Source organism: Toxorhynchites rutilus, chromosome 3 (assembly GCF_029784135.1).
Source record: "Toxorhynchites rutilus septentrionalis strain SRP chromosome 3, ASM2978413v1, whole genome shotgun sequence".
NCBI classification, from domain to species: Eukaryota; Metazoa; Arthropoda; class Insecta; order Diptera; family Culicidae; genus Toxorhynchites; species Toxorhynchites rutilus.
The window spans coordinates 47971000-47986218 of NC_073746.1; the positions used below are offsets into that span (position 1 = coordinate 47971000).

Sequence of the window (15219 nt, forward strand, 5' to 3'; positions counted from 1 at the left end):
CAAAGATTCAAAGATTCAAAGATTCAAAGATTCAAAGATTCAAAGATTCAAAGATTCAAAGATTCAAAGATTCAAAGATTCAAAGATTCAAAGATTCAAAGGTTCAAAGATTCAAAGGTTCAAAGGTTCAAAGATTCAAAGATTCAAAGATTCAAAGATTTAAAGATTTAAAGATTCAAAGATTCAAAGATTCAAAGATTTAAAGATTTAAAGATTTAAAGATTCAAAGATTCAAAGATTCAAAGATTTCCGTTAGTTGAGATTTAAAGTTTTAAACTGATCTGAGTTCCATTCTGCAAGTCGGTTTTGGGAATTGAAATTTTCAGTCTCCAGATTAAAGATAGATTCCAGGTGTCAAATTCCAATTACAGAATACAAATTGCAGCTTCCAGATTTGAGTTTTCCCAATTACCAATTCGGGCACAAATGTCAGAAACGAATTTCCATTTGAACAAAGTCAACTGTCGTTTATCTTTTCTTTATCTTTATTTAAGAGACTTTCAGCCGTAGGCTGGTTCGTCTCTCGTCGTCTATCTAATACTAAACATCACAAAGCATTTGATAAACAGCGCGCAAACAATGCATCGACAACACAATGAAATACGAACCATGAAATATCTGTGTGCGCTTTAGCTGGTCGATCTAATTAGAAATTAGAAACAATTTCGAACTTTAGCCATGTTTCACGGAAAGTATGCGAAACAACCGTAGGAAGTGTTCATCGGCATATAAACCAAACGAACTTCCCAGAAAACCATAATTAATTACGTATCTCTGTCTCTCTCTCGGAAATGGTATGAACTTAATCCTACCAGTGCCAGACACAACCGGCATTTAGCAAACGATGGCGAAGAGGTCATGGAAGTTATATTCCAGCGAAACACAGCTCGTTATCCTATCGCCATTTCTGGCCGCACTCATTTTCCTTTCGAACCCATCACAGCGTCGTATTTAGCAACAATGCAAAAAATAAAAAGTTTTAATTAAACTTCTTCGCCTGCTTTAGCCCCGCTGTTCTTGTGACTGATCCATCCAAGGTAAACACAGCTGGCCTTATGGTGTCTTCTCTTAGGATCGCAGAATGGTTAGCGATTTACTCGTGGTGACATTTTGTGACATCAATAAAGACAAAACTTTGCTTTATTGGGGGGGAAAAATAATGCTCAAACATTGCATGACATGCTGCTGTGCGTACTTTGAACTATAATGGTGCGGCCACCCAAACTCGTGCACCTAAATTCGTTCTCAGAAAGGAATCAAAACATTTCGAATGGGTTGTATATGGTGGAAATTATCATTTCTACATGCAAATGATGATGGAAATGAATATGTACATCATGGCATCAGCACAAATAACTTCGTCGTGTGGCTCTGAAACCATCGCGGGGACTGTGAAATACACACTGCAGACTTTCCGGACCAGACAACGGTGGACACTTGATTGAAATGCATGGGAATGCTTTTTCATTAGAAGTTTATTCAGCAAATTTTGCGCTCTCTGGCTAAACTCTAGTTATTATTTAGCAGTGTTTAACACATCCTCGTATTGAAAAATTAACATAGTTGCTTCTGAACCTGGATCCGAGAGCTGGGGTTGTGACAGATACGAAACAAAACATTGAATTTCCGTCTTTCCTCTGATTTCCAGACCACCCACATTTCTCGATCCTTCTAACAGGAGGATCCCAAACGGAATAATCTCCACAGTATTCTCGTTTCTGGGTGACTATGTACATACCTTGCTAAAAGGAACAGTACCATCAGCAATAACTATAGCAACAGTAGCTGCCTCCATCAGCCGTCATCAAAGGATTCCCTGCACTCGTTATGTTCTCTGGTGGATGTATATATGTTTGCGCAATGTGAAGCAGTCGCTCATCGCCCCAGAAGATTGGGGAGATTCATCACGACCCAGTCCTGCTGATGCTGCAGTTGCTCGTCCAAGAAGCAGCAGCAGCTGCAGCGAGGCACATTAATCCAACAGCGATTGAATATATAAACTTTTCTATCATCGTCATCGTCATCTACATCTTGCTGCGTCAAAGAACGGGAGCAACGGAAGACGGCGCCCTACGATTCGTAGCGAAGAATTCCATTGCTACATTATCTGTATGCCCTGGAGCGTCTTCTCTAGAATACGTTCATGGGCGGTGTGAGAAATACTGTTGCGTTCACTTTACAGTTCTACAGAAAAGTTTATTCTAGGACGATATGAACGAGTGATATCGCAAATGAATATTTTGTGTGGGAGAGCTGCTGCTGTTTCAAGATTTTATCACATTTACGTGAATTACATTTATTCAAAAGACATTTATCCGGAAAACAATCACCGTTCACTGAAATGTGTCTTTTGTGAAACCCTAACTATGAAATCTAAAATCTGAAATCCCCAAATCTGAAATTTTAAATTCCAAGAACTGAAATCTGAAATAAAAAATGCTAACTTCTGAAATTTCAAAATCTGTAAAGACAAAACCAAAATTCCCAAAATCTCAGAATCTGAAACGTCAAGATTCCACAATTTGAATCTTCAAGATCAAATAACACCGAGCGTTGCTGAGAGTGGAAAATTATAAATAAAAATCATTCATGCGTCTTTGACAATCATTTTTCGCATTTCTTTTTTGGCCCCTTACCAGATTCCGATTGAAAATTCCAGAATTGTAAAAATCTTGAAAAGTGGAACGAAGACGAATTGGGCCGGTGGCTTCACTCGATTATCCCTAAGGTTAGCCTCAAACCATGGTTCAAAAGTCTGGACTTGAGTCGGGATTTTATTCGCACCTTCTCCCGACTCATGCCCAATCACTGTTCGTTAGATGCACTACTCTTCCGTTTCAATCTTGCCAGCAGCAATCTTTGCGTTTGTGGCCAAAGTTATCACGACATCGAGTACGTTGTTTGGTCGTGCAAGGTGTATCTGGTTGCAGATCGAATTCAGAAAACTCCCTTCGAGCCCAAGGAAGACAACCCAATGTGCCGGTGACAGATGTATTGGTTCGGATAGACCTTGATGACATGTCCCAAATATATGTTTTCCTTATAGCTATCGATCTTCGTGTGTGATTGTCCCTATATCCTTATACCCTCTTTTTTTTTTGAAATCTCAATATATGAATCTGGATTCTGAATCCGAGAAGCAGGAATCTAAAATCTGTTTGGTATTTGGAATGTGAAATCTCGGTTAAGAATTTGAATCTAAACCTGTTGATGTGCGTATCACATATTCCAGGAAGTAAGATATAATTCAGTATTTGATTTGATTAATCTGGAATTCGGATCTGTAATCTGAGAATCGTAATTCCTGAACCTGAATCAGGATTTGAGCATAAAGAGTATTTGGAATATTAAATTATGATATTCTGAGTTAAATTATGATTAAATTATTGTTATCTGAGTGTTAGAAATCTAAATCTGAGTTCTCAATTCTGAGTCTGGATTGCGGAATACGAATCTAAGTTAGAGCTCTGGAATCTAATATCTGTCTGGAATCCGTTTTCAGAGTCTTAAAAGAAAGTCTTGGTGTCCGAATCCGAGAATTCGCGTCTGAACACTTATTATAGAATCATAAATGTAAGATCTGCTGTATTTGATTCCAAATTACATACAAAATATCTGTGATCTGAGACGCAGATCACAATCTCTGAATTTCAATTCTGAAATTATAAAAAAATGGATTTGTGGAATCAGAATCCAAGCAACGAATCTGGAATCTAATACCTGTATCTGGAATTTGGAATCAGAGTTTGGCTCAGGATCGGAAATATTATTCGTGAATCCAAATTTAGAATCAGAGTAAAAAGTTTCGGGTTCAGAATCCTAAAATCGTCTGGGAATTCATCATAAATCTAAAATCTCTTATATACAATCTGGGATTTGGAATCTAGAATTTACATCTTAAATCGTTAATCTAAAATATGAACAAATTCGATTCCCAAGTTCATGTCGGGAATCTGAACATATGTAACCAAATTTTAAAATGTGTTATTTGGAATTTGTATCTGATTTTAAATTACATGCAAAATTCCGGGATTCCGGATATGAAAACCGAGAACCAGATTTTTTGGACATATATTCCAAATCTGAATCTGAATTTTATCTGGATTTTTTTAATTCTGAAAAAATCTTTTAGAAAAGAATTCTGGGAATTCTAATTCTAAAAATCTAAATCTGGATTCTAGAATCCTGAGTCTGGATTATGATATCAGAATCCAAGCAAATCGGCAACCTAATATCTGTATCTGGATTTTGAAGTTAGGATCTCATGACCAATATCAATCTGAGAGCCGTTACCAAATTCAGAATATAAAGACTTGTATTTAGAATCCTTTAATTTTCTTCTGAAACCGAAGCATACCTGGAATCTTGAATTCAGGATATTATAATCCTAACTAAGAAATATGAGTCCAGAATCTATATCCATGGATTTTGAATCTGAATTCTCGAATTCTGGAATCCAAAGTGAATTGATGAGTTTTCCGTTTAATGGATAGGATATTCCCGAAGATTCAACTTGAGCCTAGTTTAATGAGTTGATATGGAGGTTGTTTGATCGTTCCGTGCTCAATGCACATCTTCATCGTGTAGACCTTCTTACTATGATTTTATGCAATTGTGGTCAAAGATATCATGATATCAAATTCGTTGTTTGGTCATGTATAAAATGTACGCTTGGCAATTAGGCACTAATGGTCTCGGCATTTTTGACCGCTTCAACTGTTACACCCCGTTTGAATAAAACCAATACGTGCAACAAACTGTTCTTTTCAGGGCAACTATTTGAAATATAAAATTAGTTAAATTTACGAATTCAAACGAACTGAATTCAAAAACATTTTTTTTCGAACAATAACAGTCTTGCGTCAAGCTTCCGTTTGTGCTCCTACACACAGATATTTATACTTTTTTTAATTCTAATTTAATTTTTTTAATTTTAAATTTAATTTTTTTAATTAAATTTTAATTTTTTAATTCATTCGGTGAAATATTACATACGGCTCTATGTTACCGTTGGTGTTTCTCGGGCAAGAGAGATTCGGGTGAATTGACTTCCTGGTTAATGTTATATAACCGTCATCAAACGGCGATTATCATTATTATTAGTGTAAAAATAAGGTGTAATTGATGACCACTTTTCATGTTACAATCTTTATATTTCAGTTGACAATAACAATTTTCAGCAACCGACTAGTATCAATCAAAAAACCAACAACGGCAATCATATATTTCTCCCCAAACTTGAGCAGCAAAAACACATGCAAAAAAGGAAAACGAAAAATCAATGGTGCGGAGAGCAAGGTCCTTTCGCGCACTTCCGCTCTCTCTCGCCCTTCCCGATTTGTTTCCATCCAACAAGTGGATTATGCTCGTCGTCGTCGTTTCGAAGTTCGCCCCCCGAAGGCAGCCAAACGATGATGCAAACTAAGAAAACTTGTGCATTTCGCAATTTCCTGCGCTTCTCCTAGTTGTTTCCTAGTGAAGGGGAGAAGAAGAAGGAGGAGGCTAGCGATCTTCTGGCACAGTGTTGTAACGGTTGCATCCGAGAAGACATCATTAAACAGGGGAAAAAGTTCAAAAACAGTTGCGCCGATGACTCTTGGGAGGTAGAGTACACAGGTCCTTATGGCACACACATCATACATACGCGCTCAACAGCCTTAAGAAGAGGAGGTTCTTCGCAAAATGTTCAATGAGTGTGGGAAAGATTGCGCATATATGGATGGGTGGATGGTGGGGCGGCGATACAGTGTTTCCACCTAGAAATCATTTCAGGAAAGTCGTTTCTCGCAACTCACTTACCACTTTAACCGGAGCGGCAAATATTGGTGCCGGTGGTTCCGCATCACGTTCCGCTTGTGCTCGTGCCTGCTTGTCGCGTTCTCTGCGCTCCATCCTGTCCTGTTCATCGTGCCTGTCGAGGAAAGCAATAAAGAAAAAAAAACACAATATGAGAACTAGTTTTGAGTCGACCTGCCACTTTTTATCGGTCTTGGGCGTAGGCAAGAAAAAGGGTGGAGGGAAAAACAACGTATACCTTTTGGAATAGGAAGGCTGGGAATATCTCAAGAAAACTTCAAAACAGGAAGGAAATATTTTATACTAGTCAAACTAGATAAAGGTAAAAGCAGCTGTAGGTAATGCGAGGGTGGTGGGAATATCTGGCCTGTACACGTGAACAGCGAAATATGGAGAATGATGCTTCCTTCTATTGAATCACCGGATAGATGGGGTGACGGAAGAAAAACATTCAATATTCAAAAGCTTGACTCTCCCCCCTCATGGTCTAGTCGATGTGTGTATGTTCGCAGTGGTGGCAGAAGGAGCGAGGGATATCAATTATGCATAGACTTATGACCAGCACTTGTTCGGATTGGGACATCTCCCAGAGCCTTCTCGTGTTCGGTGTGATTTCGTTATGGCCGTCGAACAACGAACAACAACTTAACGTCGTCACGGACACAACCCCACACCCACCAACAATAAAAAAGGTGACTCGAATGACGAAACAAATCATCTTAGAGGAATCGAACCGATGTATCGGTTGATCCAGTAACGTCTAATTTATTTCATGCACGATTTGCTGCTATTCCCCCCACTTTTTTGCTTCATTTGCTGTCGGACAAATTAGTTAAGGGGGTATTCTAGTGTAGAGACACGAATTTCGGACGTTTTTTCGAACTCCGTAAAAATAAAACAAAGAATATTTTTACTATCCATTATATCATTATTCGTTTATCTATCTTTCAACAATAAAACAAAAATAGGACGGAAAAAAAATATTCATAATTAGAATAGTTACATGCTGGTGAAGTGAGGGTGTTCAAAAAAAAGTTGTGCCATGGCGTACACGATTCCAGTCCTTCTGGTTATCTGAAACAAAAAAATCGAACAGATTCTGAATCAGTAAAGATGTCGCTATGGCATGAAACCTCGGACAAGTCAAAAACATGGGTTTTAACAAAATGGCGGCCGTTTGAAAACAAAAATGCTGTTTAAAACGTTTTTTTTTGCGTTTACCGATTTTTTAAAAATAGTAAAATTAAAAGTTATAATTTTTTATTGGTTCATGCGATAGCGAGATGTATGCAGATTATTTTCATATAAATTTGACATAAATCGGTTCAGTAGAACTTGAGATATCGTGTACGCCAGTTAGAAAAAAACTAGTTCCGAGAGAAACGCGTTTGAAGTTCATTGTGATGGCCGTAACAGGTTAGATACCACATCACTAAGATGGCTCTAACTAGGTAAATAATAGGATTTTCAATAAGTCCTTTCTAGAGTATATTCTTGAATGCCTAAACTACAGAAATATGGTAAAAAAAAAATTTCGATTTTTTCAGATTTCTAGACTAGAATACCCCCTTAAGCGTGCGAAAACTAGCCTATAGATGCACTCGTAATGGATACACATTTCATTGAGTGAAAATGATCACATGATTATGATTACAGGTTTAAACCTGTCCAAGACTGATTTTCGCAATACCCCAGTTGATTTTCTTTGCTACAGTTCAAATATGCCCCGTAATCTTTTTTTATTGATCGAGAGCTAATTCACCATAATCGTTCATTATCGTTCTCGTGCCAATTTATTTGGATGATTCAACGAACCTTCCCTCACCGAAACAAACTATAGGATTCACAATGCTTTGATAATACACTTGGTCCAAGGTTGCATCCCTTCATTTTCGTTCCCCTGCGATTTTTCCCCAAGCCACAGTTCATCTTTCTTTCTTCAATCCGCGTATTTGAAACAAATCAATTCTCATGCCAATACTAATTGAATTAACGATTCAGACGCGTTTATGGCGTTTATTTGTCATCGAAAAAATATTATCTTACTATAGTTTTCATCATACACATTCTAGCTTTATTGTTTAATCACATTTCCTACGTCACAACAATACAGTTGCATTCGAAATAGCGGCACCTAATCATTCTTTATTAATGATTTACCGAATTCATAAAAATGTAAGAGAGGCATCTCCCATAAAAAGACATCTCAAATCGGACGGTGCGATCTCGAGTTGTGCGCGGTAATGTGTACGGCACTTTGACAGATTAACCCCTTGAACGACAATTTATTTTCAGTCAGCACTGCTCTAGCAGACGATTTAATTTTCTTAGGTTTAAGAGGAGGAATTGATAGAAACTTACGGTTTTGTTGTTCAAATAATTTCCCCCATTCTTTTAGTCATATCATATATTTCTACACGTTATATATTTTTTATATCCCTCTTAGAAAAAAGTATATTCATCGGATATCACTAGTAAAATAACAACTATTGCAATTCACGTTGTGTCGTTCATTTACGCGATAATGGCGATTTATACAAATTACATTCTAACGGCACACCCAAACTAGCGTTGGCACAAAACATTTCATCTTTGGCAGAAATGATGCCATACCGTGTGCTGGAGAGTCAAATGCGCAAATAATGAGCTGTTGTAAAAGCTTAAAAATTGTTTTTATGTATGCGAGCAGACAATCCTTTGTGTTTTCTTTCCTCATTTCAGTTGGGATTGTGCAAAAAAAAAGTCCATACGATGTCAAATCGAACGAAGGCCGGCTGGAATGCAAAGCTATTTTACACGTCCACCCTATCCACATGACTAATGATGCTTCAGCAGTTGTTCAGCAAATACGTGATAATATTGCACCTGATTATAAAATGAAGTTGGGAAATGTTTTCTAAGAGTAAAAAAGGAGCACATAAAGGAGAACAATATCTATCTCGGTCTGGGCCGTGTATGTGGCAAAGTAAGCGGAAGCTTATTTGTCTTTTGTTTCGCTCGCTCGTATTAATCTTATATTGCTGTACTATGTATATTATACAAATGCTTACCAGTATTTGTGAGTCATGACATTTTCTGTTATGCTATGTCTCATTTAATGTGATAAATCGGAATGACAAAACATGAGCTGAAAATCAATTTTGGGTGTAGCTAGAAGTATGCACACAAGTAACAGTTTGGCTGAAAAGTTCATAAGGTTGACGTCTAGATGGCGCCTCTTGCAAAAATCTACTTGACTATCACAAAGCACCATCTTTCAATGGATGCGTGTCAAAATTTTACAGCAAGTCGAACTCTTCCTTAGGCATGAGAATGGGTTGTGATATAGTTACATACCACTGGGAAACCGATTACTGAATAATTAATATCGATTAGGGTGGTCAAATGCAGAAAAAAATCTATTGACGTTGGACTACGTCTTTCATTTCTATACTAGGGTGCAAGTTCAAAGTTTCGAAAACGAAAGCGTTACGCCGGAGATCGAGATTTTGAGCGTTAATAGCTCCCAAACAACTGAACGATGATAAACACTTCATTCGAAAGATAAAATTTCTACGCGTAATATGCTTGTTACTTTTTGATCCAAAAACTTGTTTCAATAGCCTTAACATTGCTTTCAAAACCGGCTATTGAAATCACATCAATCGGTATATAAGCGAGTGCCGCTCGGAACTCCACTCAGTTATGATTGCGCAACGATTGAGGTACAATCGCTGGAATGGATGGATATTTCCCTAACACAGACTTCGAAACCATGGAGCCAGGGAAAATTGATATAGCAAATTAGATGCAACTAGCGGGTACTTTTATACTCATTTGCGTTTCTGAAAATTGGAATGTTTCAGAACACAGACTTTAAAACCATGAAGCCTGGGGAAATCGACATTGCAAAATAGATGCAAGCTGCGAGTATCTTTGTACTCGCTTGCGTTTCTGGAATTCGGAATGTTTCCCTAACACAGACTTTAAAATCATGGAGCTAGGGGAAATTGACACAGCAAATTAGCTGCAAGCAGCGGGTACTTTTGTACTCGTTTGCGTTTTTGCAAATTGGAATGTTTACCTACAACAGACTTCAAAATCATGAAGCCTGGGGAAATCGGCATCGCAAAATAGATGCGAGCTGCGGATACTTTTGTATTCGCTTGCGTTTCTGGAAATCGGAATGTTTCCCTAACACAGACTTCAAAACTATGGAGCTTGTGGAAATCGGCATAGCAAATTAGATGCAAGCAGCGGGTACTTTTGTACTCTTTTGCGTTTTTGCAAATTGGAATGTTTTCCTAACAAAGACTTCAAAAACATGAAGCCTGGGGAAATCGACATTGCAAAATAGATGCAAGCTGCGAGTACTTTTGTACTCGTTTCCGTTTCTGCAAATTGGAATGCTTCCCTAACACAGACTTGAAGCCTGGGGGAATCAACAATATCGTACCCAATGAGGAACATCCGAGGTGGGATTATTGTTAATTGAAGAAACACAATTGATTACTAAGCCAACGGCAGTCCTACGTCAACTTACGGTTATATCATAGGTATAACCCATTCATAGTTTTTTTTTCTGAATAATCTTTTATTTGTATTTTGTTCATTTTGCCTTGAAAAATGCATAAAAACCCAATTTTTCATTCTCTCAATCCCATCCCTTATTTTTACTTTTCATTTCGCGATTTTAGTGTACAAATGTCGAGTTTGTATACACAATATCGAAATAAAAAATTCAACAGCCACTCATTATTCAATCAGAACGAATTTATTCACGTTGTTCAATGACAAATGGCGCTACGTCCGTTTCATCGAACTTTCATCGACACATGTGCAAGTGACCTAAATTTTCTTAAAGTCAGGTGCATCGCCGATTAGTTCAAAGCCTTATCCAATGAGCACAATGATTTTTTTTTCTAAAATATTTTTTTTATTAAGGCACATATGGCGTTAGCCTGACGAGGCCGGGAATTCAATATTTTGACAATTTTTGCCTTACAACTATGTTAGTAATATGTAACCGATTACTCGCGGTCGACTCGAGGTTAGTATTACAAAGGTTCTCATAATTGGGATGTTGCGATCTCCAGTGCTCTGTATGTGTGGCCGACACGGGATACTTCCTATTGGGGTGTAACTGACCATTAATCAGCGACGCCTCCTAGTCTGTACCTCATATCAATCGTGGTGCATCTCTCTTGACTCGAGGAATCCAGAGTAGAATGGCCACTGACCGGTGCAATTTGTGTAATTTACAACACTATCAATTATCGACGAAAAAAAGGTACACGAATAAATCCGACTCTGTTACATCTAAAGTTCTAACTGAGCCTAATGAAATAAACAGATGGGAGAAAAAAAACAACATTTATTTCAAATTATCACAATTTATGAATATGTGGAGAGAAACAAACAAGAGAGTGCGCTCGATGATTTTTTAAGTGTAACGTATGATGATTCGATGCAGTCAGGGCAACGACATTCTACGAAGTCGTGAGTAGTGGTTGACGTGTACGCGGCGAAGCGGCGTGAGGAAGAATAAATTCACTTGCGAGATGCTATCATGCGCAACGCCGATACAGCTTTTGCTATTGCTAAAATGCAATACATATCCAGTCCCACACGTTGCTGGATGTATTTGATTGAAAGCGAGGATTACCTCATATACACATTATTATTTTGGTTAAAATGTCAAAATGGTAACGGATTTTCGGATGGAAGAAACACATTTTTTCTAAACGAAAAATATTAGGTTGGGGATAAAGATATCCATTATTTTTGGGCGAAATTCAAAACTATTTTTCATATGCTTCGGATTGTCCGATTTAGGTCATCGTTTTGTTGGAAAATTTGTGACCATTCTAAAGGTTGCTTCGTACTGTCTCTATCATAGAAGGCTTGGTCCTCATTGGCGAAAAACTCTAGCAATAGATTTTTACAATCTTCTCTTGATCCTTGCACTCTGAAAATTTTGCAATTCGAGAAAAAAATTGGTAATCGCTTGGTTCCATGTCCGGACTATATTGTGGATGCATTAAAACATCTCAGTCAAGCTCTCGGAATTGTGTGGCCTTGTCTCTTTGTTGACCTCCATTATTAACACCCTGTAACTCATAACAAATGGAACAAACAAATAACAACAAAAGATTTTTTTTAAATGAAATGTCACCTTTACAACGAGCCTAAACTCGAAATTGTATGATCGAGAGATATTATCACTAAAGCCAGCTACCGAGAAAATAATAGATAACTTTTTCCCCAAGCAAATACCTAATCAAGACAAGATGGCCACATTTGCATAGAACGAATAAATTTGAGTCAAACGGATTTCAGAATGCCAAAGTCCTACGAATCGTGAAATCGTTGGGTAGTACCATATTCGCCTCAGCTAAGCAAAACCTTCAATGTTCATATGATTGTTGGATTCTGCCGTTCGTAATAAATAAGGTCCGTGGATAAGGGAATATTTCTGTCCTCGATTGAATGACAACGACAAAATAATGTGCTACAAAGTTGAACGATATGTTCGCTCCAATGAAGTTTTTTGTCCTATCTTTGTTTTCCCTATTCATGAACGGGGCCCAACAGTTATGAATTTGACCGTCGATTCAGAAAACGGTAAGTGGCCATTCTTCATCAACGAAACAGCACGTATCAACCGCCAACAAATTCAATGTTCTTATCGGTGTGACTTTTCACAAAATAACTTGGTATTGTATCACTGGTAGTAGCTGAGAAATAAAATTAAATACAGATATCATGATAGTCGCATACAAAAAAAATAAGTTAATCAATTGTTAGAACATGGGTTGCATTTTTAATTAATAATTCACTGTTAGATTTTTATTCTGATTTTGAGATCTACCCGGTTTATTTTTACGCGGATTTTGGAATTTACGCGGTTTTTCTTTACGCGGCACGTATCCCCCGCGTAAAAAACGACTCCAGTGTACATTGAAATAAAAACAAATTATGATTTGCTTTTTTATTGTTATCGACGGTCACTGTCTACAGCGCTCCATTTCTCTGTATGTCACGAATACCATTCCCACATATCCGTTTGATCTTTATAAAAAAATGAAACGAAATATCGTACAGCTGACCAATCAAGAGGAAGACTGTAGATTTTCACCAGAAGCGTCCGTATTACTCGATCCGACTAAGTGCCGGATTTTTCAGTATCAAAATCGCCAAAAATTTCGGAAATCGTTTTGTTTCTGCTCTCACTGATCAAAAAATAATAATAAGTGAAAGCATACTGCATGTCATTTTTTTCTAAAACGGTGACTTTTAGTAAAAAATGTTTTCGAGATGACAGTAGATCTCGTTTCATGCAATTTTAAGATATTTTTTTTTTGAAAACCCTAATTTGCTTCACTCCCTCCCTTGGGTGATTTTTAATTTTCAAAAAAATCCAAACTTTGACCGCTTTGTGCCACTCTCCCGTAAGTCCGATTGAGCTGAAATTTTGCACATAGTATGTATTTTGTATGGGGTAACTTTTTGAAAAATTTAGGGTCGATTTTTCCCATACATTCATTGGCACCCTACTCTCCATCTTCTTCTTTATCATCCAAATTAAAGTTATTGCTTCTGAATCGTTCAAACCGTTTTTTACACATGTTCATCGATGTAATTTATTCTTTGTAAGTTTCGACAAGCAAACGATGACTATCAGCTGAACTTTTCTTTAGGGAAAAATGTACAAACGACTGTTCCTAAGGGCACAAATGGAAGTTTGACGTAGGACTGTGATTGTTAAAAAAAAATGTTTTTGAATTCAGTTCTTTTAATTGTTCAGAAATTCATAACTGTAATATACCAAATGGTGACCATGAAAAGACCCGTTTGTTACATGGGTTGACATTTTTCGAACGGATTTGAGCGAGTAAGCTAACCACCTTTATTTTCTCAAATGTGTATGGCTAAGGAAGACTTACATAGGGAACATAAAATTAAGATAGCCACCCGTTGAGATGTCAAGGACTAGCATGCATGAGATATCTTCCATTTTTTTTTAAATCTGTTGGATATTAAGATATCATTGATCATAATTGCATAAAATGTTAGTAACAAGATCTATACGATGAAAATGCGCACTGAGCGCGGAACGATTGCACATGGGCATCATTCTAATAAAATTTCTATCAACATTAAATTCTCAAAATCATGCTCACGTTGGATCTTTCCGACAATTTCGAATCAAGACTTCGCTTTTTTCTGCGGCTCCAAGCAATTTCCAGGAAACTAAATATTTTTTCCTGTGTAATTTACTTCGGCGAATAAGATGAGATAATCTCTTCTGTCCGTTCGCGTACCGACTGTGACAAATTCGTTCGACTACTTGGAAAAACACCACCAATCCAAATGCTTACATTGGCTGATATTACTACTGTTTGTTACACTTGCTGTGTTTTGTGCGGGCGGTGGTGCATTTATTTGGTTTTGACAGGTTTCGCGGGGAACGTAAAATTGCTACCATTGGGGGTACGCGACACGATTTCACTTGTTCCATCGTAGACCGAAGCCTGCCCAAAACGGTTGTTTATTAGATTATGTTATCAAATCGGAGTGGATCGCGTGATTGAGTTAGTATAGGTGCTGCGATACGTTTCACTGCGCTGCAGGGCCGACTGACCGACCGTTACGTGTGTATGGTGGTTGTGCCGTAGTAATAAAATGGAGGCAAGCTGACCTTGTTTGAATTCGAACGGAGAGCGGGGGAAGGCTCATCTCCCCCCGCCCCCCATGGAGGGAGCACAATCGGAGATATATTTTTTTATTATTATTCTGCGATGGTTTTGCTCACGTCAATTTTCATTGCTGCCGTCGCCGCCGCTGAGTCGTTGAATACATAGCGGAACGTTTTACGCTTGTTAGGCTGCAAACAACTAAATTTTCAAACACTGCGATTCGCCTGTCCGGACGATTAAGGAGGCGGAGATAGAGAGATACACATTTATGGCGATTCAAACGCTCATTCTCGCTCTGTTTGTGTTCCGGATCGTGCACTTCGACAGAGTCAGCGTGCGAGCGTGGAGCTACAATATTGGATTGGGCTTGTGTGTAGACATAGAGCAGTAGCCAATGGAATATGAATTTGATGCCGAGTCGATTGGTTGTGAACTCGAAAGTATGTTTAACCCCAGTCCTAACGACAAAAAGCTGAATCTCTTTGCTAATTCAAGAAATTACCCCTTATTGACTACATCGAAAACGCAAAAAAAAGAGAGAAACGAAGACAACAAATTCACCTAGGAGAGGTTGCCACTGAATTATGCATTCGAATTTGTTCTGGAAAGTCCATCCAATGAGAGAGACAATGGAGTTCACTGCTGTCGTCCTTATTTTTACCCATGCAGACTAGTTGAACTCGGTCGGTCCCAATTCCGCTCCTTCGAACGTTATTATGTCGAGTTACGGTTTGGGGTTGAATGT

General features: G+C 38.0%; 1 protein-coding gene across 10 annotated transcripts in view; it reads right to left on the minus strand.

Moving 5' to 3' along the window:
* Nucleotides 1-15219, minus strand: part of LOC129773573 (AF4/FMR2 family member lilli) — a 190019-nt gene that overhangs the window by 120592 nt on the left and 54208 nt on the right. For all 10 annotated transcript variants that reach the window (XR_008742686.1, XM_055777194.1, XM_055777191.1 and 7 more), the window contains one exon: nucleotides 5800-5911. Coding sequence is in view for 9 of the 10 variants with exons in the window: in XM_055777194.1 (XP_055633169.1) it covers nucleotides 5800-5911 (112 nt within the window). In the remaining variant the exon portion in view is untranslated. The remainder of the gene's footprint in view (nucleotides 1-5799; nucleotides 5912-15219) is intronic.